Genomic DNA, 27,378 nt, shown 5'->3' on the forward strand with positions numbered 1-27,378 from the left:
TCACAAGCACAAGTTACTATTGTATGGAAGCCATCCATTAATTCATCCATCCATCCATCCCATCCCATCTCATCACTCGCATTAAAAAAGGTGGTGAAACTGGGGTGAATATGCTGCCCCACTTTAACTTCAAGGCACGCTGCACTGCGAGCCCCTCCAGCAGGCTGTTCAACTGCCCGCCACTGCCAAACTCTGCTGACTTGCTCTCTCTGTCCCGCAACAACTGATTGATTTCTTGCTGTTCTTGTTGTCTGCCAACAACCCATCACACACACACCAGACCACTTTGCACCACATTAACTTGTTGTGTGCTCAGAACCAAGGGTCCGGAAAAGTTATATTCACTTGTTTTCACTGTGAAATTTTCCCCGACAAACGTCAAAAAAGGCACCGCCCTTTTCCGCCTGTTGCGAACAACCCCCAGCCCCACGACGAAAGTCCAAGCAGAACCACGGACTTAATCCTACTCAAGGAACCCGTCGAAAAAGCAAATAACCTTTCTACAAAACAAAACAAAACACCGCCCAATATGCCTCCTAAAAAGAAGGGAAACAAGAAGGCCAACGACGACTGGGAAGCCGAAGCCTTTGGCGAGACCCCCACCGCCACCGCCGCCGGTGATGCCCCTGCTGGTGCTGATGCCCCCGCTGCCGAGGATGAAGCCCCTGCCGGCGGCCTCATGGCCCGCATGAAGAAGATGAAGGAGAAGCGCAAGCAAAAGGGCATGAACGAGGACTGGCTCAACGAGGTTGATACCGCCCCCGAGGGTGCCGCTTCTCCTGCTGCTGCTGCTGATGAGCACCCTGCTGCTGCCCCTGCCGCTCCTGTCGAGGCGAGCATGGAGGATGAGTTTGCTTTGCCTGCTAAGAAGGGCGGGAAGCAACAGAAGGGTGTTACTCAGGTTTCAAAGGCCAAGCAGGCTGCCATGGCGGCCGAGAAGAAAGAGGAGGAGGAGTTGGCTGAGGGGGGGAGGGTGTTGACCAAGGCTGAGAAGGAGAAACTCAAGAAGGAGAGGGAGAAGCAGAGGAAGAAGGAGCAGGTATGTTTTTGTTCGACAAAATCTGAAGGGGAATGATTGCTAATGGTGGGAACAATAGGCTGCCAAGAAGAAGGCGACTGCCCCTGCAAAGGCCGAGCCTGCTAAGGCCGAGGAGAAGAAGCCGGATTCTCCTGCCCCCGCGGCCGCTGCTGTCGCCCCACCTCCCGCTGAGCCTGCCGGTGGCAAGAAGAAGAAGATTCCTGCTGCGCTTGCTGCTCTTCAGAAGCAACAAGAGGCTCTCCGTCGCGCCCAGGAGGAGAATGAGAGAATCGCCGCCGAGGAAAAGGCGAGGATAGAGGAGGAGGAGCGCCGCGAGGCTGAGGAGGCCAAGAGGAGGGAGGAGGAGAAGGCGAGGAAGAAGCAAAAGGAGAAGGAAAGAATCGAGCAGCTCAAGAAGGAGGGCAAGTACATGACCAAGGCTCAAAAGGAGGAGAAGGCCCGTAACGAAAGGAAGCTCCAGCAGATGTTGGCTTCTGGCATCAAGGTTGGCGCTCTGGCTGGTGAGGAGGGCGAGGAGAAGAGGGAGAAGAAGCCAAAAGTTGAGAAGAGGAGAGGTGGTGCTATGCAAAAGAAGCTCGACGAGGAAAAGGCTCTTGCTGAGGCTGCTGAGCGCGCTAGGCTCCAGGCTGAGGCTGCCGCCAAGGAGCAGGCTGAAAAGGAGCGCATTGCTCGTGAGAAGGCTGAGAAGGAGGCTGCTGAGAAGGCCGCTGCCGCCAAGGCTGCTGCTGAGGACAGCGTTGATGAGGATTGGGAGGCCGCCGCCGCGTCGGATAAGGAAGAGGTCCAGGACAGCTGGGATGCCGACTCTGATGAGGAGGGCGAGAAGACTCTGCCTTCGAGGCCGAAGAAGGATGAAGACGAGTCCGAGTCGGAAGAGGAAGACTCTGACGAGGAATCCTCCGAGGACGAAGAGACGACAGCCGCCAAGCTTGCCGAGGAAAAGAGAAAGAGAGAGGCTGCCGAGCGCAGAGAAAAGGCTCACCAGGCCGCTCTTGCTGCCCGGTCTGCGGATAACCTTCGCTCGCCCATCTGCTGCATTCTCGGTCACGTCGATACCGGAAAGACCAAGCTGCTCGACAAGATCCGTCAGACCAACGTCCAGGAGGGCGAAGCTGGCGGTATCACGCAGCAGATTGGTGCTACATACTTCCCTGCCGATGCCATTCGCCAAAAGACTGCCGTCGTCAACCGGGATGGCAAGTTCGAGCTCAAGGTCCCCGGTCTCCTCATCATCGACACACCCGGTCACGAGTCCTTCTCCAACTTGCGTTCCCGTGGTTCGTCTCTGTGCAACATTGCCATCTTGGTGGTCGATATCATGCACGGTCTCGAGCCTCAAACCATCGAGTCGATGAACTTGCTCAAGGCCAGAAAGACTCCCTTCGTTGTCGCCCTCAACAAGATCGATCGTCTCTACGGCTGGAAGAAGATTGACAACAACGGTTTCCAGGACTCGTTGGCTCTGCAGAGCAAGGCCGTCCAGAACGAGTTCAAGAACCGTCTCGACCAGACCAAGCTTGCTTTCGCCGAGCAGGGTTTCAACTCTGAGGTCTTTTACGAGAACAAGAACATGTCCAAATACGTCTCGCTGATCCCCACCTCGGCCCACACCGGCGAGGGCATCCCCGACTTGCTCAAGCTCATTGCTCAGCTTACTCAGGAGAGGATGGTCGGCTCGCTCATGTACTTGTCCGAGGTCGAGGCCACCGTTCTCGAGGTCAAGGCTATCGAGGGTTTTGGTATGACCATCGATGTCATCCTGTCCAACGGCATTCTCAGGGAAGGCGATCGAATCATGCTGTGCGGTGTTGAAGGTGTCATCAAGACGAACATTAGAGCGCTGCTCACGCCGGCTCCCCTCAAGGAGCTGCGTGTCAAGTCTCAGTACGTCCACAACAAGGAGGTCAAGGCGGCTCTGGGTGTGAAGATTTCGGCTCCTGGTCTTGAAGGCGCCATTGCCGGTTCCAGGCTTGTTGTCGTCGGTCCTGATGATGACGAGGATGACCTCGAGGAGGAGGTCGAGGCCGATCTCGCCTCTCTCTTCAGCCGTGTCGAGAAGACCGGTCGCGGTGTCTCGGTCCAGGCGTCCACCCTTGGTTCCTTGGAAGCCCTGCTTGACTTCCTCAAGGACTGCAAGATTCCCGTTGCCAACGTTGGCATCGGCCCGGTCTACAAGCGCGACGTCATGCAGTGCGGTGTCATGTTGGAGAAGTCGCCTGATCTTGCCGTCATGCTGTGCTTCGACGTCAAGGTCGACAAGGAAGCGCAGCAGTATGCCGATGAGCAGGGCATCAAGATTTTCACTGCCGACATTATCTACCATCTATTTGACAACTTCACCAAGCACCAGGCCGAGCAGCTGGAGAAGAAGAAGGAGGAGTCCAAGATGCTGGCTGTCTTCCCTTGTGTGTTGTCGCCGGTGGCAGTGTTCAACAAGACGAACCCTATCGTTGTTGGTGTGGATGTTGTTGAGGGTGCGTTGAGGATTAACACGCCTATTGCGGTGATTAAGCAGAACCCCAACACCGGGTTGAAGGAGGTGATCAATATTGGCAGAGTGTATGTTTCTTTTTTCTCCTGCCCTCTTTTCTGTCATTGTGATCCCAGAAGCTAACGTTGTAACAGCACGTCCATCGAGCGTGAGCATAAGCAGATCCCCATCTGCAAAAAGGGCCAGCCGTCGGTTGCCGTCAAGATTGAGATGGGCAGCCACCAGCCGACGTATGGCAGGCAGCTTGAGGAGAAGGACATGCTGTACTCTGCCATTTCGAGAGCGAGCATCAACTGCCTCAAGGAGTTTTACCGGGCGGATATGACGAATGATGACTGGCAATTGATTATCAAGCTGAAGCCCATGTTTGACATTGCTTAATGGGTTAGGGAATGGAAAACGGGATGGGGGGAAGGGAACAGGGTGTGATATGGTTTTTGGCACACAAAAATGGACGGGGGGATGTTATTTTGTGTTGTTGTCACTACCAGTTGGTATTTAGTATACACAATGTTATCAAGTATGGGTATCTTTGTGGCTGTGGTGGGAGTGTTTGTTGTAGTTTTCTACTGATATCATGTATGTATGCTACTACCTCTTTTTGGCATACCACCCCTCCAAATCCAACCTTGTGAGTAACATCTCTATGGTATTCTCCTGGTCTTTGCCACCCCTCCTCCCTTCAGCAGTGGGTGTTTTTTCGGACAGGCCCCGGAGGACGGTGACGAAAACTTCGACCTTGCGGTGGAATCTTTTGTAGAGGTCCCTCTCTTCGTCGTAGTGCTGCTGTCCGTGCAACCCCAAGTGGGCATCGGCAGCTTTGATTCTGACAAGTCGGGCGAAGGAGAGGATTAAAGAGAGGACTTCTTCTAGGAGAGCCATAACGGGTTGTTGACGTTTCCGAAGTAATAAGCAAGACATGATACTGTCCAGCGTTGCCTCCTGTTTCTGCCTCAAAATCTCGGGACTGATCCCCGCTCTGGCGCTGTCGGCGGGGTCGGCGAGGGTGGCTTCGATGGTGTCGAGCCAGGTCTCGAACCGCCTCCAGACTTTTGCGATTCCGATATCAAAAAAGTAGTTTGCTACCGCAAAGGCAAACCCCCTCGCCTCCCACGCAAACCGTAACGTGACGTCTTCGCTGTCTGGCGGTAGCCCCGAGGTGGAGAAGCTGCTGGCTGCGTGCAGCACTCTCAACACCCGAATCAAAAGGCGGGAGATGCGGTCGTATTTCGCCAGGACCTGCGGCGTTATCACTGCGCGAAGGGGTGGCGGCGTGGTGTACGCCAACCTCAGGAAATCCAACGCTCCCAACCCGTCAACGTTCATGCACTTGTCTATTTCCTCCGGGGTGAGGTCGTGACGGATGGAGAATGACAGGTCGCCCGGTAACCGGCCTCCTTTTTCACCGCCCCCGCCAAGAGAGTCGGACAGCACCCCCATCAAAGCCAGTCTGAGCTCTGAAGACGCCGGAGGCCAAGTTCGACGGTTAGATCCGAGGCGGAGGCCCATTGACGAGGAGCCGCCTAGTGCGACGCCTTTCTGGCGTTCGGTGGTGGAGGAGTCAGGGTCGAACAACGCGCTGGACAACCGGGCGACGAGGAGGCCGTTGGAGAGGAGGAAGGATTGATTCAGCAGGGAGAGGTGGGAGCGCAAGGAGTGGGAGGTGAAGAGGAGGGTTGTAGTCAGGTGGGACAGGAGGGCTGATTGATATGTCAGTAGTGGACTGAACGATAAGAGTGGTAAAAGGGAGGTGTGCGGTGACAGGGCTGTCTTGTGAGATAAGGGGGAGTAAAGGTGTGATTTCAGCAGCTGGGCAAGGTCATCCGCCGGCGGTGGTTCCCTCAGCGGTTGATCCATCTGCTTCATCGACTTGAGAATATTCGTAGCAACCTCCGCTTCCGACTTCCAAAAGACAGCAAACTCTACTGCACCGCTCTCCTCCGTCTTCGAATTACCAGTTTGTTCACCCCCCACGCCGGCAGCCAAGAGAACCCTCTCAACAGCCCCCCTGTACTCCTCCACCCTCCCCTCCAACCTCGCAATAGCCTCCCACTCAAACTCCCACTTCAACCTCGGCGGCTTCGTCAACTCGACCACATCTACCCGCGCCAGGGGGTGCTCAGGATGGTGCTCCCTCAAAAACCGCAGATTCCTCCCCGTTTCGAAAATACTCTCCGCCATGTCCCCGGGGACAAACCCCGGCATTTTTGACTCGTCTAGAAAGTACTCTGGCTCGTCCAGATCGCACCCCTGGTCGTCAATCCATATTTTGTCTGCCACCTTGACAAACCCCTTGCCTGAACCACCTGTCTTGCTGACGGGAATACCCTCCTCCACCTTGGTGCCGATCCATTCCTCGACGAAATCCGTCCAGGGCCGGGAGACGATTCTTAAGACTTCGTTGGTAGCCGCGCGCAAGAGATCATCTTTGTATTCGGCTGCCTGGACCGCCTGGAACAAAGCAGAAAGCATGGCCTCGTCTGTCTTTGCCGTGGCGACCTTCTGGACGAGGTTTTTGAAGTAGGAGAGGACTGTCTGGACGGGCTGGACGAGGGATTGCAGCTGGAGGATGGATCTGACGTTGCGGCTGCGGGTGCTGAGCTCGGTGCCCACGGTGGTGATGAGACGGCCGATGACGCCTGCGAAGGCGATGCGGGTTGGGGAGGAGGACGGGGAGGAGTAGGCGGTTTCAGAGTAGTACTGGAGGTGTCTCGTGCAGTTGCCGCAGTCGAGGCAGAGGTTGTCGATGGCTTTGATCAAGTCGAGGGTGATGCCCGAGGTGCGGAGGAGAGGGGCGGTTTTGGTGAAGGAGTTTTGGGTGGAGTCCCAGGTGAAGAGGAGGGAGCTTCTGCCTAGGGATAGAGTCAAAAGACACGCGGAGTAGATTGAGTTGTCCAGGATGTCTGGTGGTTTGTTTTCAGTGTCGTTGTTTGAGGCTGCGATTATGGAATCGAAGGCTGCTGGGCCGGCTTCTGTGATGAAGGAGGGAGGCCCTTCTTTGGTCTTCTCAAAGGCTTCCCATGTTTTGTACTGGGGTTTGGCGCTGGCGACATCGTCTGGGAGAAGCCAAAAGTCTTCCTCCTCGCGAGAGAGTTCATGGTCGAGCTCTGGTTGGTCTTCTTCCTGAGCTGTATCGGTACCTGGGGCTTTGGCATGCTGAGCGGCAAGATCTCTCAAGATGGGTGGTAGTTTAAAGAAAGCATCGTCATTCTCCTGGCCAAGTTCAGGAGTCGGATGTCCTTGTAGTTGAGAGCTGATCAGTCCATCTTGTGTTCCTAATTACTAGTTAGCATCTGCACCTCATAGCCTGCAGGAAGAAATACATACCTTCAGCTCCCCATGAAAACAGGGGGTTCTGTTTATTGATCTCCTCGATAGACTTGGCAAGCCAGTTGGAGGGCCGCCAAAAGTCGGGAATTGCAAAGAGATTAGAGAGGTCATCCTTGTCGTCTCTGTCTGCATATTTCTCCTTTAATGGGGTAATCTTTAAGCGAGCATCTGAGAAAAAGCTGCTGGTGTCGGTATTTACATCATGAAGGCCCGCCATCTTTGATGTGCTTGGTGTTGTAGTAGTGTTCACTTGACTGAGCGCTGAGAAAGGAAAGTGGAACGCGTACGGAGCACCCCAGTCGCGTAAATTGACCCGCTAAAGCTTCCCTGGTCCCTGTCTGTCAACTGCGCTGCAGCCACAGCGGTCGGAGCGCTTGGCTGCGACTCGATTGAAGCTTGAAGCTTCAACTTTCCTCCGACTCAATTCTTGAACCGACACACATCGTCTCTTTCGTGAGCAGCTATTCGGTTGATAATTCTCCTCGATTCGATAACCACAAGATAACTAAACAGAGCCGACATGCCTCCCAAGAAGAAAGGCGGGCGCGCAAGCACCCAGGCCGCCGCGACTCCAGACGATGCGATGGACATTGATACACCAGCCGCTTCAGAGACACCAGCTCCCCCAAAAGAGGTTACGGACCCGTGGACGGACGACCAGGTCGCTTCTCTTTTCAAGGGCGTCATTCGGTGGAAACCAGCAGGTTCGTTGGCCTGCCATTCACCCATACCTCGCCGAGATAGTCTGCTCACAGTCACCAGGAATGCACAAACACTTTCGGATACTGGCCATCAGCGAGCACCTCCGTAACCACGGAATAGACCCCGATGTATGGCCACACACCCGAATCCCCGGCATCTGGGCTAAGCTACGCGAGTTTTATAACCTAGAAGCCATCGACGAGCGAGAGAACAGTATGGATCCGCCAGAAGAGAAGGGCCAGCCCAGGCGATACCTCGACTTCAGACTACCCTTTAAAGACTACGTCGACCTGATGGAGGAGAGGGCTCGCGCAGATCCCAGTGAGGCACCGTCCAGTCCGCCACAATGGGACCCCAACGACCCTACCGCTGGAGGTGACGGGAAAAAGAGGAAGCGAGCGGCAGCCACATCGGCAGCATCAACGGACGGAAACACTAAGACTCGAAGTTCTACTGTTGAGGCCACCGATAACGAGACTCCTGCAGCTAGTCCCTCCAGGAAAACAGCCAGGACCGGTAGAAATGCCAAACGTGCTGCTAGTAGAGGACGCAAGGCGAAGGAAGAGTCACCCCCTCCTAGTGAAGAGGAGAGCGAGGAGGAAGAGGGGTCTGAAGAGGACGGGGAAGAAGAGGATGATGAAGAAGAAACGGGCACACCTGCATCTACCAAGGGCGGTAGGTCAACAACCAGAGGCCGGACTGCCACCAGAGCGAGAGGTCGAGGGCGAGGACGAGGTCGGGGTAGATAGGATCCACAGGCTGACTATCGCCCATTGTATTCATGGGGTGGTCGCTGACCAATTTTTTATTTCTTTTTGGGGAGGGTTCATGCAGATTGTTAGGCGTACTGGTTATACCCTGTTATGGTTATTGGAAGCAAATAACGCCCTGAGCGTGTCAATCTGTATTATTTTCCAGTCTCGAGATGTTTGCGTGGTGTTGATCGCAAATGGGAACCCCGCCAAAAATAGCCCCGCAGGCGCAATTGACATGACGCGCTGCTGAATTTGGGCCCAATGCTCGCGACATCATCTTTGTTGACAAACCCCCAAACACAACACAGCACTACACTACAAACTCACAATGTCTCGCCCAGGTTCTACCGTGCCGGCGAGGCCTTTGACTCTCACCGAAGAGCTCGAGAAGCTCGAGCAATCCATCACTCTTACCCTTCAAGGTGCCCATCTTTCTGTCTTCCCCAACGATATGCCCCGGCTAACATGTCCCAGAAATCGACCACAACTTTAGCAGAGCGCACCGCATTGTTACCGGCAGCATCTTGCCTCTTGTAGAACAGTATGGCGAACACTCTCGGAATGTGTGGGAGGCGACCAAGTTCTGGAAACAATTCTTCGAGGCCTCTGCCAACGTCTCGCTGTCTGGATATGAAGAGCTGGCCAACAACGAGCCCGAGGAGAGCACCGAGATCGAACAGACAGTAGACGAAAGTACTGCCCAGTACAGCACTCCCCGTAACCAGCAACAACACCACAACGAAGGCGTCAGCCATATGGAGGCGAATCAATCCTCGGTAGTGTACCCCAGCGGCAGCCGACAACAACAGCAACAGCAGCAGCAGCAGCACCAGCAGCACCAGCAAGACGAATCAATGTTTGACAACAGCGACGAAGACGTCTCGGGCAGCACCCCCCGCCCTACCATAGGGAAAACCATACCCTCCCGCTCCCAAATGGCGACGCTCTCCTCCCCCTACGAGAACCTCAGGCGGGACTATTCGCAAAAACCCAACACGCCAGGCTACGAGCCCACCCCAAAGCAAGAAGAAGAAGACAACACCTCCCTCCTCATCCAAGAATTCACTACCCGCCTCCCAGACATGTCCATGCACCCCCGTCACTCCCCTCCCGAGCAATCCCACACGGCAACACAATTCCTCGATTCCGACGACGATTTGGCGTTCTTGAAACCAGGCAACAAGAAAAATACCGACCCGGTCCTCCACCATTTGAAGGACAAAAACTTCCGCGTCATGGCCACCCCTCACAAAGGCCACACGGGAGTTACGCCTCTCAAATGGAAAATAACCTCCAACCAACCCCTCTTCACCACCCCCGGCAAAGGCAAGTCCGGTGCTGATCCAACAATCACCTCCCGCCCTATCTGGGCCGATTCTCCGGGCGACAGCCCAGAGATTGCGCTGCCACAACTGCGCTCAGCGGCGTTTATGTCGCCTACCAAGGCGGCGTATCGGTCTGCGGCGCTTAAACAGAGTGTTAACGCCCCTAGGACGCCAGGGGTGAGCGTGCAGACACCGGCGGCAAAGGGGGGGAAGACGAGGGATGTGTACAATGAGGATAAGTATGCGAACGCGACGGGGGATGAGCTAGGGTGGAGCGAGGATGATGATGAGGATGAACGGGAGCTGAGCGAGATGGGGATGAGCCCGCCGAAGACGATTCAGTTTGCGCTGCCGCCTGGGAGGTTGATGCAGACGCCTGCGAGGGAGGCGAGCAGGAGGATTGTGGAGGGGTTGCTGATGAGGGCTGGAGAGGGGGATATGACGTTGGATTTTACGGGGGTTGTGCCTGGTTTTGGGGGAGAGCAACAAGAACAACAAGGGGGGAATGGGGGGCAGAGGGGGATGGAGTATAGTCCTACGTTGGTGAAGATGAGTTTGGAGATGCAGGATGATACTTTTTAGGGTGTAAAGGGGGGGGGGGGTGGGGGCGGGTGGCAGGTGTTCATACAGCGGAGGGTCGAGATGGGGGGTAAAATAAGGGTCTGGATGTGGGATATGGTATGTGGTATGTGGTATGTGGGTGTATATACGTCGTGTTTTGCTGTATGAAAAAACTGAAGAGTGTATGTTGAGCCCAATTCTGTGCATCTATGCTCCTCTTTTGTTTCCCTTGCCATTACCCTACCCATCCTTCTCATGGTTGGTGTATCCCACCTCCTGTCCAGCTAACCACCTCCCCTTTAGTCAGAGGCAGCTAGCAGATTGACCCTAAACCTTCGATTATCCTCACCGTTAAGGGAGTCAAAACCCCATGTTGATCTGGTTCTTCATCACTTGGCTTTTGCTTGCTGGCTTCCCGCCTGATGAGGAGCTCTTGGAGGACTTGGCTTGGGACTTGAGATAGGAGATGTCGGTGGTTGTGCTGGCTATGGAGGCTGTGTCATCGAAGGAGGAGGACTGTTGTGACTGGGACTGCTGCTGCTTGGCTTGAGTGTGGGCGGCTTTTTGGTCGGCCATGATTTGGGTGGCGTAGTTGCGGGGGTAGAGAGGGGAGTTGAAAGCTGGGTGAGGTTGTTAGTGGAGGGAGGGTGATGGAGCTGGGGGGGGGCTTACTGTTGGCGGACATGGCGGTGGTTGTAGAAGTGAAGTTGGGAATGGTGTTGGTGGTGAGAATAGCGGTGTTGGATGTGGTTGTGATGGTGATGGTTATGGTGGTAGTCGCTGTATAAATGGTGATAGCCGTTTTGAGTGGTGCGATGATAGTTGTGCAAGTGTATGTATGTGTGTGTGTGTGTGTATGTGTGTGTGTGTGTCTGTGTGATTTTCTGCCTGGTGACAACCTGAGGACAAAAAAGGGGCGTCCAAACCAGATCTTATATACACGACAGACAGTACAAGCTTTTCTAGTACCAGGTACGGCATACTTGAGAAAAACGAGCATTGGTTACCTTACCAAGGACTGAAATCCTTCCCGTCAGCCCCATCCATCGTCCTGTAGTTGGTGAACCCTACGTAGCTGCCTACGCCGCTGCCACACACGTCCACACTACCGATCCATGCTGTCGGTCCACCCGTGGAAAAGTGGCTTCGCAAGGCTGGTCGTAATCAGCAGCCCGTTTGTGATCTGTGTGTGTGTGTGTGTGTGTGCAACGGTGGTGGACAGCATGCTAGTAGACAGACACAGAACACACACCGGTAAGTGAGTCACCCGCCGCTCCGTTGGCTATAGGTAGTTCAGATACTAGGATGAGATGAGACCAAAAAGGAAAAGAAAAAAAAAAGAAGAAAAGTGGGTTGCAGCGTGGTGTCAATGTGCATGCGTACACAGCCTACGTCAAACGGTTTTTTCGTACCATTGTCACTTCTTGTTGGTGTACATACAAAGACAGGACGGCGTCACACCGGGCGATGGGTGTCGTGTGTGGTGGGCAGATAGATGCAAGTCAGAATGGGGGTAGCCGCGCGTGTAACAATGAGAAAAAATAATACGACCTGTGTGACGGTGTGTCAGATTCTAGATTTTTTTTTAAAGGTTTCTTCTTCTTGCAGATAGGCGGAGAGATCTATCGTGACTGTTCTATGGTAAGAAATTGTGGCTGTGACTAGGTATGCCACCGCACCGCCAACCGGTTGATTAAGGTATGGGAATAGCAGTGCCAGAAGGGTTGTAAATACACCAACGGCCCCCTTTTCATTTCTCACCGTTGTTCTGCAAGATATAAAAACATCATCAGAAAATTTCTCAAGGTCTGTTGGACATACGTCGTGTCGTCGTCAACATGTGTCTGGATGCCTGATGACAATACCACCAGACCCCGGCGACTTTTCTCGCTCTTGATGCAGCCTTTGCTTGCGTCTTCACCTTCGGACTTTGTCTAGAATCTGCACGGTCCTTCTTATCAGCGTGACCTTTCTGTTTAAGTGCCGGTGCTGCTGGGTAGCATTCATAGCAGGGAAACACCAAAACCTTGTTTACTAGGACGGAAAGAAGTCGTTGCCTGTTGCGTAAGGCTGTTGTTTCCTGACCCGTGAGGCTTGCGTGTGCTCAACACGCTGAAGGTTAGGGGTGGTGGTGAGAGGCCAAATTAGGCAGGTGGTTGAGAAAGACAGACGATAGTTCTGCCCAGCTAGGCGCCGCGTGAGTAATCCAGACAGGAACGTCGAGGTGATGGCGTCGAGGCCGGGCCGTACATTTCTTTGCTCAATAATGCCAATTCGGCTTTCCCAGCTTCCTCCGTTGTTACCATGTATGTTCTGAACAACCCAAGTCTTTTATGGTATTTCCCACCCTCTCTAGAACGGGCTTAGCATACATTCTTCGCAGAATGTCAAGAGGAAGTAGCATCACATGTCGAGAAAGAGAAAAAATTCTTTCCTGTGTCGAAAGTTGAACAAGCACAAAAAAATGACCTTGTGGTTCTATATGTTGGACGACCGGTTGTCAAATAGTTGCACTTACACCATTTTCTTGACTACTGAGGTGATCAAGCCATGCGCTAACAGTTTAGTGCGAGATCAACACCTCCAGCTGCTAAAATGACAAGAAAACCCCCCCTCTCTTGTCCCTGCCAGGGGAGATCTTGTGAGCCTATACGGGGTGAGGGGCAGATGACTTGGTGATACAGCATCAGATATCTCCCGGTGATGTACAGAAAATCAGAGCTCTCTGTGCCTGATGACAGTCCCGACACCGGACTGTGATATGCGTTGGTGGTGGCACAACGGAGCTGTCATCGGCCATTGTCAAATCAGACGAGGCCAAAGCCCCTGCCCTGTCACACTCGCAGCTGTCATCCCAAGTTTGCCGTTGGCAGTTGTCTTGTTGACTTTTTCAGGGGCGTCAGTACGTCGTCTGTTGTCCGCCCAACCAGCCTCGTAGAAAACGAAATTCGGATACGCGTATGGAATAGAAACCGTCTCGGCGACGTCAATGACGTCCTTCTGGAAGCATTGACATGTTTCATTCGGGGTCCCCCGCAAATTGGCGTCTCGCTCGTCTGTACCCGAAGCTCCATCAAGCTTACCAATTCAAACAGAGAGAGAGAGAGAGAGAGAGAGAGAGAGAGAGAGAGAGAGAGAGAGAGAGAGAGAGAGAGAGAACTGCTGGTGGTTCAAAAGCGAATTACAAAACCAATTCAGCAATTCGGAAAAACGCGGCCGGCTTGGCCTCCCGGATAAAGACGTTAGTAGTCTAGTAGCTTTGACTTGGTATTCTTGACCTTTCCTCGATAGGAAAGCCAGAAAAGACATCCCTGGAAGATCGTCGACATAGGAAAAAATAACAGCCCACGATGTGCTGTCGCTTTGGACACAGGGGAGAGAGTGCCAGTGTCGTGGTCGCTGTCCCAGCAGTTTGGATAGTGTCACAGGAGTCCACTAGGTATCTCAGGGCAAATCCATCTCGCGCCGTTCGGGTTTGTCTGTTACTCGCGTGGTGGTGGTTTGTTGACAGAATGGTTCAACATGAGATGAATCCCCACTTCCAACGCGACTGAACTGAGATATCCAGGCGCTAGCGCAGGGACTCAGGGCTTTGCTTGGCGGGTTCGATAGGATCAACGGCCGATTTCTGAAAGATTGGGTATTTTTTTTATATTTTTTTTGCGCCAGCGCCAGCAACAGAAAGGTGGGCAACAGGCGAGCCCCTCGAAATCTCTGTGCATTCCCGGCCTTCCGGGATGTCCATAGGCCCCGTTCGACCAGGGCCCACACGGCCCTCGCTCTGGCATTTCTAGTCGGCCTGCTCCCGCCATCGTCTTTTCCATCGCCTTTGGCTTTTGTTGGTGTTGTCAACAGCTTCACCGCGCGCGCTACTCACCGAGGCACGCCGAAAACACACGCCACCTGACCGCCCGCCATGGCCACCAATGCGACAAGCTTCACGTCGCCTCTGGCGACAATCAAGTATGGTGCCGTCCCCGTGCCACCACAGCTCGAGTATGTCTTCGAGATAGTCGCCAATGCGAGTGTCTGGCAGATCCTCGTCACACTTCTCGCGCTTGCCGTTGTCTATGACCAGAGTATGTGACCATATGTGGCCTATTTGCCCTCAGCTGCACTCTGCTAACATGTCCCTCTCTTTCTTCAAGTCCGGTATATCCTCAACAAGGGTACCATCGTGGGTCCCGCCATGAAGGTCCCCTTCATCGGCCCCTTCCTCGAATCTGTCAACCCCAAGTTCGAGGAGTACCACGCGAAATGGCTGTCGGGTCCCCTGAGCTGTGTTTCCGTCTTCCACAAGTTTGTCGTCATCGCCTCGACCCGCGACATGGCCCGCAAGGTGTTCAACTCGCCCGCCTTCGTCAAGCCCTGCGTCGTCGATGTCGCTCACAAGCTTCTCGGTGCCGACAACTGGGTTTTCCTCGACGGCAAGGCCCACGTTGACTTCCGCAAGGGTCTCAACGGCCTCTTCACCCGTCGCGCTCTCGAGATCTACCTCCCCGGCCAGGAGGAGGTGTACGACCGTTACTTCAAGTCCTTTGTCGACATCTCCAAAGCCGCTAACTTCAAGCCCGTCCCCTGGATGACCCAGTTCCGCGAGATCATCACGGCCGTCTCCTGCCGCACCTTTGTCGGCCACTACCTCGGCGACGAGGCCGTCAAGAAGATCGCCGACGACTACTACCTCATCACCGAGGCCCTCGAGCTCGTCAACTTCCCCATCATCATCCCCTTCACCAAGACCTGGTACGGCAAGAAGGCCGCCGATATGGTCCTCGCTGAGTTCGCCCGTTGCGCCGCCAAGTCTAAGATACGGATGGCTGCCGGCGGCGAGCCCAACTGCATCATGGACGCCTGGGTTGTCGAGATGATTGCCTCCAAGAAGTGGCGCGACGCCGAGGAGGCCGGCAACACCGAGGGTCTTACCAAGCCGACTCATGTCCTTCGCGATTTCACCGATTACGAAATCGCCCAAACCGTCTTCACCTTCTTGTTCGCCTCCCAGGATGCCACCTCTTCTGCCGCCACCTGGCTCTTCCAGATCATGGCCCAACGCCCTGACGTCCTCGACCGCGTCCGCGCTGAGAACCTTGCTACCCGCAATGGAAACCCCAACGCCCCTGTTAACCTTGACCAGCTCGAGTCCATGACTTACACCCGCGCTGTGGTCAGAGAGCTCCTCCGCTACCGCCCACCAGTGCTCATGGTTCCTTATGTCGCCAAGAAGCCCTTCCCCATCACTGACACGTACACTGCGCCCAAGGGCTCAATGGTCATCCCGTCGACGTACCTCGCTCTTCGCGACCCAGAAGTCTATCAAAACCCCGATGTCTTTGACCCCGAGAGGTACTACACCGGCGACGCCGAGGTCAAGGGCGCAAAGAACTACCTCGTGTTCGGCACAGGTCCTCATTACTGCATTGGTCAGCATTATGCCCAGATGAATCTTTGTCTCTTCTTGGGGAAGGCGAGTCTGCAGTTGGAGTGGGAGCACCATGCCACGCCTTTGAGTGAGGAGATTCAGGTTTTTGCGACGATTTTCCCCAAGGATCATTGCCCGCTTGTGTTTAAGGAGAGGAGATGGTAGAGGGGGATGTGTGTAGATATGAAAGGGTTAATTATAGTAAGAGGATGAATGATATGAAACACAACCTATCAGTGATGATGAAAATAATGGAAAGGAGGGAAAGGGAGGGAGGATAAGGGGGGTAATGGATGGATGGGATAAAATTGTAATGTTTAGTTTTTTATTTGTTTAAGGTAGGAAGGGCGGGAGGTGTAAATAGGTTTTTTTTATCTTCTTGGATAAGATATGTGATTGTATCGAGTTTTATGGCCCGTCACTGTGAGCGGCACAGCGCAGGATTTTGTTTCGTTGGGGTCGTGGGTAATGCTCATGTGTTGTGAACTCCTTCGGAGATGGGTAGCCAATGACAGAGAGGGTGGTGAGATTTGGGATGCGAGCTGTTGTTGTGGGAATGGAGTCCGAGTCCGAGGTGTATCATTCGTTGAGGGAGGATGAAGAAGCTCTCGGAGCGTTCGGAAGCCAAATGTGGTTGAGATAATGCCCCCATATAGGTAGAACAAGATGCACACCCCGTCGAGTTCAGCCTTATGACATTCAACCGTTTTCGTACCCGTTGAAGGGCCGCAAGCTCAACGGCCCTCGGCGGCGGTTCGCAAAATGACGACGTTGGGTGGGGCAATTGCTAGCTTCGACTTGAACCTCACTTTTTACAACCTTTCATGTCCCTCAGCTTTGAGAGCTTCATCCCCCTTCGCACTAGCCCCTTAAATCACCCCCATCTCAATGCACTCAATTCCACTCCCATAACAGCCCCCAACTGAACCCCCTATCAAAATGGCCTCCCGCCGCCTCCTAACCCTCCTCCCCCGAGCCGCCGCCCTCCCCTCCCCAGCAACCCGTCCCATTATCGCGACGACGAGATTGATCAATTCCCGTCAATACCACGACTCCCAAACCCAAACCCTCCAAGGCCCCCTCTACAAACACCTCACAACCACCTCCAAACCCTCCCCCCACCCTCCAAAAAAGAGCCTATTCCTCCGACCCACCAGCCGACGACAACCACCCCTCCAAAATCTACGACTTCTCCTCCCTCCAGAAACTAATCTCAAACCCGTCGCCCAAAGTGACAATAATCGGTACTGCTTTTCCTCCCTGACCCCTTTTCTTACCACACCTTTTACTGACGGCAAAACAGACTCCCGCGAACCAGGCGAACTCCAACAAACAGGCTACATCCCCTCAGCAATCAACATCCCCGTCACCACCTCCCCCGACTCATTCTTCATCTCCCCCGAAGAATTTGAAGACCGGTTCGGATTCCCCCGTCCCGCCAAAGATCAGGAACTTATCTTTTATTGCAAGGCTGGGGTCCGGAGTCGAGCGGCGGCTCAGCTCGCCAAGCAGGCTGGGTGGGAGAAGGTGGGGGAGTATCCGGGTAGTTGGTTGGATTGGTTTGAGAAGGGGGGTGCGGTTGAGAGATCATGATTGGGATGTAAAGGGAGCAGGCAAGAGGAAAGGGTGAAGGAGCGGGCGGAGAAGGAAGCGATGGGCCAAAAAAAGCGTCCATGTAGACATGAAAATATGCATGGCAACATGCAAGAACCATATAAGCCGGTGTGTAGAGAGTTGTTGAAAAACAAAGCTTGATATCACAATGCCATACTCGTACAGCCCTAACCAAGCACGCCTAACCTTGGACAATGATAATTCCATGACTTTTTCGCCTGTGAACGCCCATTAAACCCATCTCGCACACTTCAAACTGACCTCACCCCAGTTCCAATACCTCTTCACCACTCTCCCCCCCGTTTCCCTTAGAAAAACATGGCCTGTTTATCCCCCCCATCCCCATCCCCACCCCCCGTCCCAGGCCCCGTCTCCTCCTTCCCCCCAGGCAGCGGGCTCCCATGAGCAAAAAACAGTACCTTGATTGCAATCGCCAACCCAAAGTGCAACGCCACCACCGCCACCAGCAACACCTTGCTGGTCTGCCTGTCGGTCGCGCTGAGGACAGGATACAAATTCCTCAACAAAAACGCCACACTAACCCCAAACCCAACCCCCACAAACACCCAGTTCAAAATCTTGATCGGCGACCAGCTCACGAGCGCGACAGGAATCCAGATCAAGTTCGAATACCCATACAACGCCCAGCACTCCAAAAGATTAGCCGACTCGGACCCAAAGTACCTCAGCGCAAGATACAGAACCACCGGGATGAAGGTCGTGTACCCGTAAACCAACCCAGCGGCGCCTATCGTTCATCAGGTTAGCATCCTTCTCAACACCACCATATATCATATCAAAAAACATACCAGACAACAACCGAAAGTCATACGCAAAATTCCCCCTCCCCGTACTAGCCAGATAATCACTTATCGTCCCGCCCAAAAACAAAATCAACACCACCGTCGTCGCGATCCAAAACGGCCCGTACAAATCCGGGTTTCCCTCCAACACATCCAGAAAATTAGCCCGCGGGAACAGCGCAGCCCAGCACCGCTGCAAAACACTCGTCGTGTCTACGTCAAAGAACTGGGAGTAGAACCCAAGCGTCCAGATCAGCTTTTTTCCTCCGCTTTGCCCCCCCGCGGAGGAGGAGGCTGTAGCTGGGAGGGGCAAACCAGATGGTTTGTTCAGGTTCGTTGTGGAGGAAAAATTGGACTGGTGGAACTCGAGGTCTTCGCGGAGGTCTGTGTGGCCTAAGTCGCCCTGGGGGAGAACAAGGTTAGTATAGGGGAGGGAAAGGGAAAGGAAGGGGGGTGAGATAAGTACTTCATCGTCCACGTCTACCACGGCGTCGTAGCCTGAGCGGGACATGTTGTCCTTTCGGGCAGAGGTGTTTGGAAACTGGAGAAGAGGAATCGATCCAGTGCGTATTTGTGTGATCAGGTTTCAAACTGGCGCAAAGGTGTTCGTTGTTGGAGCCACTGATGCTGCTCAATCTGGAAACGTTGAAGCTCTCAACTGGCGAGTGACAGCTTGCGATTGCGTTGCGTGGACACAGCGCCAATCTGAACTCACACCCTGATGGCCGCCCGCTGTCTTGGCACTGTCACCCTGCAGCGGCCAGCAGTCATGACATAAGCTTGCGCACGTGCCTTTATGTCAAGAGCTCTCTTTGGCCTCTCAAGTCACGATATGTACAGAATCAAGACAAAACGATACAAAATCAGAGCCCACGTCATGTCATGAATTGATGGTCAGGAGTCTTAAGCTATGGTCATCCGGAATGTACAGCCATATTTGGTCGCCGTAAAAACCAACCCCCCTGCCAACCCAGTCGCGCAGAACGATACCCATGCCGAGAAAAAACCAAAAGACGCCAGACGACCTTGACCGATGAAGTGAAATCGCTTATTTGAGCTTCTTCTTGGGGCGGAGCTGGTTGGTGTGTCCGCACTTGCGCTTTCTGCAGTTGGTGGCACGGGGAGGAAGGCGGGCCTGTCGTCTGTTGTCAGCACATCTACCCTTCCTTATCTTCAAGAGTGTCCGACATACATAGCACTTGCGGCAAATCATCTTGTCGCAGTTGAACTTGGAGGCAAGGGCCTTGAGCGAGGGCTCAATAATACCACCGCGGAGGCGGAGGACCAAGTGGAGGGTAGACTCCTACAAACACAAAGACCGGTTAGCTGGCTGTGTTACTTGGATTTCGAGATTCCGTGATCGGTTCGGTGCCGCGGGAGTGCCAGCAAAAGTTCCTCCTCTTCCTAATACTGATAACAATGCCCGAATCCTCCTTCCAACATTTGCCAGTCTCCCGATTCCCGCAGCCCGATCGATCCGTTTCGTTCGTTTGTTCAAAATCGTACCTTCTGGATGTTGTAGTCGGAGAGGGTGCGGCCATCCTCGAGCTGCTTGCCAGCAAAGATCAGGCGCTGCTGGTCAGGGGGGATGCCCTCCTTGTCCTGGATCTTGGCCTTGACATTGTCGATGGTGTCCGAGGACTCGACCTCGAGGGTGATGGTCTTACCCGTGAGGGTCTTCACGAAGATCTGCACTGTTCATTTTCAAAAACCCAGCGTTAGCATGTCTGAGCATTTCGCCATGCTGATAAATTTTGTCGTGACAATATCTGGGGGTGCTGGGCGAACGTACTCTTGACCGATTCCCACGAAGCTGGCTGATGAGGTTGACGAGAGAGTTCCAAGTGGAAGCGTAAATTTTGGTGGGGGTAAGAATCGCCTGCAGAACTGGGACCTAGGGCTCGCCGCCGGATATTTTAGGCAAACTTTGTGGGCCGGTCCGTGCGCACACCTTTTGCTCTACAGCTTTCCGCACTGTGGGGCATCATCCGCCCGTCACTTGGCAGGGGTGCTCTCTTGTCACACTGAACCTGCTCTTGGTGAGCAGTCTCGCGGTAGACAAAATGACTTGAGACTACAAAGCCCTCTTCACGTCTTTCAGGGCCCATCAACTCTCTCAAAAGGTCTATTAGATATATTTAAAGACCTTTCAACTACCCCTGAAGGCCTATAATCAACATTTAGCATCTTTTAAGGCTTATTAACTCTCTTATAAAGCATATCAACTATTTTGAAAGGCATATGGATTACCTTTCAAGGCCTCAAGCACGCGTCTGAGATGTAGATAGGAAATGGTATCACATTGCTCTACACAAACAATCCTCTAAAATACCAAGTTTACTCGCCCCGATCTATCCACTCACCGATTCCCGATTCATGCTTGATCTGCTTCTTCTCCATTCTTTGCCAGTTATACAGCAACTGGTCCAGACTGTACACAGCCCTTACCAGCTCCTCCAAATCCATGCCGGAAATGTCCGCAACAACCTCGTAGAACCTCTTTGCGTGTCCCTCAAGCTCCTCCACAAACCTATACTCTCGATAATCAGAACCGACCCTTTTCGTCTTGATCACACCACCACCACCAGTTCTTGTCCTCGCGTCCAGCTGTGGTTTGATCAACTGCATGGCCTTCCCGACCCTTTGTAAGCGCGCCTCAATCTCGTCCTCTGTCGGCCCTTGCACTCTAGGCACAGGCGGAATCCTTTCGAGAGGAAATAGACGGTCGATTTCCGTTTCATTGGCAGGGTTCTTCTCAATTTGCGTGTCTTGAAACCAGTTCAGTAGTTCGGTGATATCCTTCTTGTCCATGGTCCAGATTTTCTGGGGGTTCATGCCCTCGAATTCCAACATCGGTGGCTTCTTGTCTTCGTGATTGGCGAATTCCTGTTCCCAGACATTCCAGTTCATCTTCATGGATAAGACGTCGTTGTGATCGCGCGGGTGTCGGTCGATGGAATCGAGGGGGTAGAGGTATTTCGTTGCCACGACTAAAGCTGCCGTTAATAGGACGTCTGGGATGTCGAGAAGAGTATGTCGCTCGTGGTTTGTCTCTCTGGTCGGGAAAGAGTAACGTAGCTGGAGTAATTCGCAGATATTTTGTGCGTATGGGTGAACGTCCGCTATCCCCAGTCAGCACAGTCTCTAGAACAACCTATGAAGACACTTACCCGGAAGAGCCAAATCTTGGATACTCAAAAACAGCAACGGCGGCGCCGCCACAGCCGGAAAAATCAACCCATGATTCTGCTTATACCCTATCAGCAACCCCATAACTCTCTTATGAAGCTCTCCTCCCTTGAATTTGACATATCTCGTCAACAAGCTCTGATGAGCCCAAATCGGCAGCCGGTCCTTCCACTCCTTGGGTATGTAATCAATCTGCCCCCCCCCGTCAGCATTTTGTTTCCTTCCTATCCCCCAAAAGACAACTCACCGCCGACAAAAACGGCATCCACCCATTCCTCGCCCACCTCCAAACATCCCCCACCCTCACCGGCTCCCCCCTCATCACACACCCCAAATAAACCAACCCCAACGTATCCATCACCCCTGGCAAATCCCACAACTCACTCCCCCAATCCCTCCTCTTATTTCCCTTTTCCCCCTCCCCCTCCGTCTGGCTACTAAACATGATCAACCCCCCCTCTTCCTCCTCCCCCTCATCCACACTAACCCCCCTCCTCCGTTTCTTCCTCCTCTCCCCAGCCCCCCCCTCCCCAGCCTCGTCCTTCTTTTTCTCAATCCCCTTAAACCCCCCAACTCTCAGCAACCACAAATCCCTCACCACCCCCTCCAACTCCCCATTCAACCTCTTCTCTTTAATCAACCACCTCAACTGCTTCCTCAAAATAAGCTGCAAGCACTCCAAATACAACTTCCTCCCCTCATTCCCACTCAACTGCTGCTTCGGCTTCTCCCTCTTCTCCTTCTTCACTGTCAGCGTCTTGCCCATGGACCCGAACCCGTCGCCTTCTTGATCAACGTCGAATTGTACATAACCCTGGGGGCGCTGAGGTTAGCATATAACAATTGACTTGCAGAGGAGAGGGGACAGACAAACCTCAACCCGATGCCCATTCTGGCAAAACCTCATCCCGTTATCCAGATACCACTTTTTCGCGGGGCACTCCGAGCATGTCTGCCCTGAGGGAAAGCGGTGGTGTTTTCGCGGCGGGACCATCTTGTTTCCGAATCGACTACCAACCCGTGATGAGAAGAAAAGTAGCGTTTGGGTGGTTGTAGAAAAATCGAAGGGAAAAAAAATCAGCTCAAAGGGAGAGAGCTCACTTGTGTCAGTGGCTAAATATGTGTATGGTTGGAGAAAAAAAAAGTGAAGCCGGCGATGTGTTGAAATGTCAAAGCTTCTTTCTGACTACCAAATCGGGACAGCTACCTACCTACCATACACGCCACTGCAAAATAATTCGACACACATGATAATGTCTTGAACCGTGCCTTGAAAGATAATCGATGGGCTATAAAAGGCAATCAACAGACTTTTAAATATAGTCATGGACCTCAAAAGATAGTTAATAGGCCTTAAAACACTACTAATAGGCCTTTAATGATAGGTAAGAGATCTCAAAAAATAATTAGTAGGCCTCGAATGATAGTCAACAGGCCTCGAATGAGTCAACAAGCCTCCAAAGATAGTCAATGGGCCTCAAAGATCCTTTGATACGCCTCGTTCTTATTTTAGAAGACGTAAGTTGATAGTTGTCATGCGTAGTGCTAAGTTACTGTCATATTCTCTAGCATTGGCCAAGATCTGCATGTTTAAACCGAGACCAGCTTGTATCGTCTCACACAAGTTCAAGACACATCCATATCACCTCACTACAAATCATAGAATGTTTGCAAACTGATTGGGAAAGCGTCTTCAATTCTACCGGGCGGCGCCCTCACTACCTGCGAGGGCCAGTTTCTCAGCTCACGTTCACCGCGGCGAACAGAACGAACAATGCAGGATAGAGCGAGAGAAAGGAGACGTCATTTTTCATGCAAGACGAACGCCCATGCCGCAAAATTGTCCAGATAGAATCAATAAAGAACGCTACCGAGAACCCGTGACAATGACCAGCCCAAGAAATATCACAGTAGATATGAGATATCTCGCCGTCCAAGCGGACAGCTGACAGCAAAAATCGCCGTTTCCTGGCCGAAGGCCGGATTCCCCCCTTCCCACCAATCACATCCCCAGTCATAGAGACGTTTATTTGGTGCCCTCCTTGGCATCGATAGCAGCCTCCTCACCCATGGCAGTCTGAACGGTGACGACTAGAGACAGGGTTAGTACCTGATTTGTGTGGCTTCAATAACTTAAGGCAAAACTTACGAGTGTCCTTCTCCTCCTCCTTGAAGAGCTTGTTGATCTTCTCGCCGACCTCGCCATCAGGGAGCTTAACGTCATCCTTGAGGTCACCGTCGGCGGTCATGAGAGAGAGGAAACCGTCATCGGAGATATCGATCTAAATATCGCAGTCAGTGGCTGGTCTTGCTTTCCATGCACGACAGCGCGGCAAAACTCACGAGGGTGTACTCCTGACGCCTGACGACGGGGACGTCCATGTTGTGGGTGGAGGGGGAGAGATCTTCGAGCTTCTTGCCAGTGAAAATATCAAGGGCGACCAAGTGGACCTTGGCGTGACCGTGCTTGCCGGTCTTGGAGGTGGACATGTCGACGATCTTGCAGGGGCGGTTCTTGATCACGACGAAGCCGTTCTTGCGCAGAGCAGAGCACTGCATGGGGTAGGTGGTGGAGGCACCGGCATCACCGCCAGCCTCCATCTCGAAGTCGGCATCCTGGTGCTAGAGGGTACAAAAAAAGCATGTTAGCGGTATTACTATGTCTTGAGAGGCAAATCCAAGTAAGATGTAGGGTTCGTCAAAAGTGTGCGTGCGCATCGCGGGGTCGTCGTCGATGGTGTTGCGCAAAAGTGATAGATGGCCAGATGCGGGGTGAACTTTTTTTGCCGCCCAATGGCGCACACTTTCGACAATAGAGAGGCAGGGCACGAGAGCAGGACAGAGATATCACTACGTACTTCGGCCATTTTGATGAATCTGCGAAAAGATACTGGTTGTCTGGAGATAAGTCGTCCGACCAAGAAGAATGTCGAGATGGAGCCGTGGAGGGAGAAGGGTGAGAAGGAATGGGGACGGTAGGAGAGGAAGAAATTGAGCCCAGGTTTTGAGTGCAGAGCCGGAACGAGAGAAAAAGGCAGTTTCCCCGCCAAGTGGTGACCCCTCCTCTGTCTCGAACCTTGCACCTGTGCACCTGCCGCTGGCCACCAAGCCACTGAAATTCGAATTTGAAGTGGTGGGCTTGCCCACCCGTTGCCTCACAAGGTCTAGCGCCACTTCCAGACGTCCAAAGGTTTTTAAACCCCACATCACACAGCCTTTTATTTAACCCTCTTGTCATTGGAGATGTCAAACAGACAACAAATATGCCCCCCCTTCTTTGTGTCTGTGGCCAAGTTCAAGGTACCTTTGTGAGAGGTACCAAGCAAGGGCAACAAACTTTGATAGTTATGGCCTACCTACCAATTGCCTTGCCGAATTCAAGACATCCATCTTTCTCTCTCTCCCTCTCTCTCTCTCTCTCTCTCCTGTCACACAAACACTCTGCTGCCCCGCCTTGAATCGTGGTGCCTTGGGGCTAAACCTATTCCAGAGTAGCATCATTCGGGCTGGAACAGGCCCACTTGTGTCTTCGGAAGCCTTTTCTGATCCAACCAATCAACGCCAACCGGCCTCGGACTGTGCTGCCAGCCTTGCCCAAGGCGCTCATGTCAGCGCACATGTCAGCCAAACGGCCACCACCAGCTGTGCACAGGTGTCCATCTGCCAGAGCTCACCCAGCTCCGGCCAGCAGGGTTCACCGCGCAGCATGTCGACAACCGCCAGACGAGACGTCGGCAGCGTTGCTCGCGATTATATTGTGTCTTATCGCTATTAGTGACCCATACCAGCTGTCAAGATGTGGCTGGACAGGTTTGCAGCCCAGCAACAACCAGGCAGAAACAACTCACCACCTCCATCGAACCGATCATCACCACTGCCCCGTCGCACCTCCAGGTCGGGTGGCATCAGCCCCTATACAACCTCCCAACAACAACGGCCAGGGATATCACCTAGAGGGTCTTCCCTGTCGCTTGTATCCAACGATTCCTCCTCCTCCCTACTTGCCTCTTCACGGCGCGCCAATGGCTCCGCCCTGAGGCAGTCGACAACGGTGGACGATGCTCCCGATCCTGAGGAGGTGCTCGCCCGGATACTGGGCCCGTTGTCTGTCGATGTAGCGCCAGCGCAGCACAGCAGCTCGACTGGGATAACGGAGGAAGATTTCGAGTTGGAGTTTGACTTTGGTGGTCTGAGTTTGCGTGAGCTTGCCGAAAGTGACGATGCCGACCAACTAGAAACGGTGGACACGTACAGACCACAGACGGTAGAAGACTGTAGGTCATCGTCCCCAGCCTGCTGCAAGGCATTGCGTTTCCCTTCTTGTACTTATGATAGTTTCGCGTTAGTTGAACGAGATAAAGCCAAATTCGAAGAGCTTCACCGGTCCATTCGAGCGTGTGATGACATCCTGAATTCCGTCGAGACGAACCTGACCAGTTTCCGCAACGACCTCGCTGCTGTGTCTGCCGATATTGAGAGCCTCCAAGCCAGATCGACCGCCCTGAGTGTCAGATTAGAAAACAGAAAGGCTGTTGAAAAGGCCTTGGGGCCGATAGTGGAGGAGCTCAGCGTGTCGCCCATGGTGGTTTCCAAGATTGCAGAGGGACACATCGACGAAGCATGGATCAAAACTCTGGCCGAGGTGGACAAGAGAGCTATGGCTCACAAGAAGAACTCGCAGCAACAAACCCAAAATAAAGCGCTGGCTGATACTGGGCCGTTGTTGGAGAAGTTGGTTCTCAAGGTACTTGCCGCTTTTTACCCCTATTTAGCTCCACCCACTGACCATGGTAACCGCAGGCCATTGAAAGAATTCGAGACTTTCTCGTGGCCCAGATCAAAGCCTTGCGATCCCCCAACATCAACGCCCAAATCATCCAACAACAAAATTTCATCAAGTTCAAGGACCTGTTTGGCTTCCTCAACCGTCACCAGCCAGTCCTAGCAGGGGAAATATGCCAAGCATACCTCAACACCATGAGGTGGTACTACCTCAATCAGTTCACCCGCTACGAAAAGGCGCTCCTAAGACTCAAGTTGCATGTCCTGGACAAAAACGACGTCCTAGGCCACGACGACAGCCCCACCACCCGCCGAACCACTCTTCTATCCTCCTCCAAACTCGCCCCCGGCGCCCCTCCGCACGATGCTTTCAACCTCGGCCGGAGGATTGATGTCCTCAAAAATAACAACAACCTGGCCATCTCTTCTTACCTCGCCGAGGAGGACACCTCGACTCACTACCTGGAGACGGTGTTCAGAAACTTCAACCTGGCGCTGATAGACAACGCCACGGCGGAATATACCTTTTTGGCAGGTTTCTTCTCCCCAGCCCTATCGTACGGCACGATAAGCAGGCACTTTACTCAGATATTCGAGCCCACCTTCTCCCTCGGGCAGCAGCTCACCCGACAGCTCGTGTCTGAAACATACGATGGGCTGGGTGTCCTGTTGTGTCTCCGGCTCAACCAAAAATACGCGTTTGAACTCCAGCGTCGCCGGATCCCGTCGGTGGACTCTTATATTAATGGCACGGGCATGGAGCTCTGGCCGAGGCTGCAGTCCATCATGGACGCGCATCGGGAGTCGGTCAAGATTTTCACTAACGGTTTGGGCACGAAGCAGCCGACGGCTGCGGTGGCCAAGGCGGCGAGCGCGGCGCCGCATGTGGTGACGCAGAGGTTTGGGCAGCTGTTGCATGGAATACTGGCTTTGAGCACGGAGGCTGGGGATGACGAGCCGGTGGTGGCGAGCTTGAGGAGGTTGGGGGGGGAGGTGGAGAGGTTTTTGGAAGGGTGGAGCAGGACTCGGTTTGGGGAGGTGGAGGGACGGAAGGGGAGGAGGTTTTTGTATAATAATTGGAGCTTGGTGTTGACTATTCTTGGGGATGTGGCGCTGGAGGGGGAGGGGAAGATGGGGAGGGAGTTTGTGGGGTGGGTGGAGGGGTTGAAGGGGAAGTACCAGGAGGATGGTTGAGGAGTGTGAAGTTGGTTGGTGGAGTGGAATGGTACAAGACCTAGGTAGGCTTGTTATAGTCAAAAGAATGGGATGTGAATGATAATGCTTCAGCAAAGTTATTGAATTGTATTATGACATCCTTGGAACAGAGCTGGATTTGTCTTTGGTGGCCCGATTGCGTGCTGAGTC

General features: G+C 53.4%; 11 protein-coding genes across 11 annotated transcripts; 6 read left to right on the forward strand and 5 right to left on the reverse strand.

The window, feature by feature from the left end:
• Positions 1–529: 529 nt before the first annotated feature.
• FUN12 (eukaryotic translation initiation factor 5B) lies at positions 530–4,039 on the forward strand (the record flags this gene model as incomplete). Its single annotated transcript, XM_062877582.1, has 3 exons — positions 530–1,039; positions 1,098–3,598; positions 3,665–4,039. 3 exons carry the CDS (start codon positions 530–532, stop codon positions 3,909–3,911), a joined length of 3,258 nt encoding a protein of 1,085 aa, XP_062733366.1. The 3' UTR covers positions 3,912–4,039.
• A 29-nt stretch (positions 4,040–4,068) lies between these two features.
• QC761_304390 (uncharacterized protein) lies at positions 4,069–7,480 on the reverse strand. The gene is made up of 2 exons (XM_062877583.1): positions 6,858–7,480; positions 4,069–6,805 (listed from the first exon to the last, which is right to left on the reverse strand). Exons 1-2 carry the CDS (start codon positions 7,075–7,077, stop codon positions 4,122–4,124), a joined length of 2,904 nt encoding a protein of 967 aa, XP_062733367.1. The 5' UTR covers positions 7,078–7,480; the 3' UTR covers positions 4,069–4,121.
• QC761_304400 (uncharacterized protein) lies at positions 7,269–8,311 on the forward strand (the record flags this gene model as incomplete). Its single annotated transcript, XM_062877584.1, has 2 exons — positions 7,269–7,564; positions 7,623–8,311. Exons 1-2 carry the CDS (start codon positions 7,381–7,383, stop codon positions 8,309–8,311), a joined length of 873 nt encoding a protein of 290 aa, XP_062733368.1. The 5' UTR covers positions 7,269–7,380.
• Positions 8,312–8,645: 334 nt separating this feature from the next.
• On the forward strand, positions 8,646–10,792 carry ASK1 (DASH complex subunit ask1; the record flags this gene model as incomplete). The annotated part of the gene is made up of 2 exons (XM_062877585.1): positions 8,646–8,739; positions 8,792–10,792. 2 exons carry the CDS (start codon positions 8,646–8,648, stop codon positions 10,222–10,224), a joined length of 1,527 nt encoding a protein of 508 aa, XP_062733369.1. The 3' UTR covers positions 10,225–10,792.
• QC761_0052240 (uncharacterized protein) lies at positions 10,459–11,611 on the reverse strand. The gene is given in 3 exon segments (XM_062872489.1): positions 10,459–10,823; positions 10,876–11,045; positions 11,062–11,611. The coding sequence occupies 2 exon segments, from the start codon at positions 10,886–10,888 to the stop codon at positions 10,564–10,566; spliced, it is 273 nt and encodes a 90-aa protein (XP_062733370.1). The 5' UTR covers positions 10,889–11,045; positions 11,062–11,611; the 3' UTR covers positions 10,459–10,563.
• A 2,358-nt stretch (positions 11,612–13,969) lies between these two features.
• ERG5 (RNA polymerase C-22 sterol desaturase) lies at positions 13,970–15,889 on the forward strand. Its single transcript, XM_062877586.1, has 2 exons — positions 13,970–14,282; positions 14,352–15,889. Exons 1-2 carry the CDS (start codon positions 14,120–14,122, stop codon positions 15,788–15,790), a joined length of 1,602 nt encoding a protein of 533 aa, XP_062733371.1. The 5' UTR covers positions 13,970–14,119; the 3' UTR covers positions 15,791–15,889.
• Positions 15,890–16,223: 334 nt separating this feature from the next.
• Positions 16,224–17,540, forward strand: RDL2 (Thiosulfate sulfurtransferase rdl2, mitochondrial). Its single transcript, XM_062877587.1, has 2 exons — positions 16,224–16,869; positions 16,929–17,540. Exons 1-2 carry the CDS (start codon positions 16,565–16,567, stop codon positions 17,035–17,037), a joined length of 414 nt encoding a protein of 137 aa, XP_062733372.1. The 5' UTR covers positions 16,224–16,564; the 3' UTR covers positions 17,038–17,540.
• On the reverse strand, positions 17,395–18,553 carry QC761_304435 (uncharacterized protein; the record flags this gene model as incomplete). Its single annotated transcript, XM_062877588.1, has 3 exons — positions 17,395–17,987; positions 18,049–18,445; positions 18,509–18,553. 3 exons carry the CDS (start codon positions 18,551–18,553, stop codon positions 17,548–17,550), a joined length of 882 nt encoding a protein of 293 aa, XP_062733373.1. The 3' UTR covers positions 17,395–17,547.
• Positions 18,554–19,090: 537 nt separating this feature from the next.
• QC761_0052280 (uncharacterized protein) lies at positions 19,091–22,354 on the reverse strand (the record flags this gene model as incomplete). The annotated part of the gene is made up of 7 exons (XM_062872490.1): positions 22,106–22,354; positions 21,479–22,045; positions 21,213–21,423; positions 20,406–21,164; positions 19,549–19,736; positions 19,235–19,345; positions 19,091–19,177 (listed from the first exon to the last, which is right to left on the reverse strand). Exons 1-7 carry the CDS (start codon positions 22,223–22,225, stop codon positions 19,091–19,093), a joined length of 2,043 nt encoding a protein of 680 aa, XP_062733374.1. The 5' UTR covers positions 22,226–22,354.
• A 578-nt stretch (positions 22,355–22,932) lies between these two features.
• ANB1 (translation initiation factor eIF5A) lies at positions 22,933–24,458 on the reverse strand. Its single transcript, XM_062877589.1, has 4 exons — positions 24,090–24,458; positions 23,575–23,853; positions 23,381–23,513; positions 22,933–23,322 (listed from the first exon to the last, which is right to left on the reverse strand). The coding sequence occupies exons 1-4, from the start codon at positions 24,096–24,098 to the stop codon at positions 23,258–23,260; spliced, it is 486 nt and encodes a 161-aa protein (XP_062733375.1). The 5' UTR covers positions 24,099–24,458; the 3' UTR covers positions 22,933–23,257.
• VPS52 (Vacuolar protein sorting-associated protein 52) lies at positions 24,459–27,303 on the forward strand. Its single transcript, XM_062877590.1, has 3 exons — positions 24,459–25,505; positions 25,578–25,975; positions 26,032–27,303. Exons 1-3 carry the CDS (start codon positions 25,028–25,030, stop codon positions 27,205–27,207), a joined length of 2,052 nt encoding a protein of 683 aa, XP_062733376.1. The 5' UTR covers positions 24,459–25,027; the 3' UTR covers positions 27,208–27,303.
• Positions 27,304–27,378: the final 75 nt, after the last annotated feature.

The sequence above is a fragment of the Podospora bellae-mahoneyi genome, chromosome 3 (genome assembly GCF_035222275.1).
Source record: "Podospora bellae-mahoneyi strain CBS 112042 chromosome 3, whole genome shotgun sequence".
NCBI lineage: Eukaryota > Fungi > Ascomycota > Sordariomycetes > Sordariales > Podosporaceae > Podospora > Podospora bellae-mahoneyi.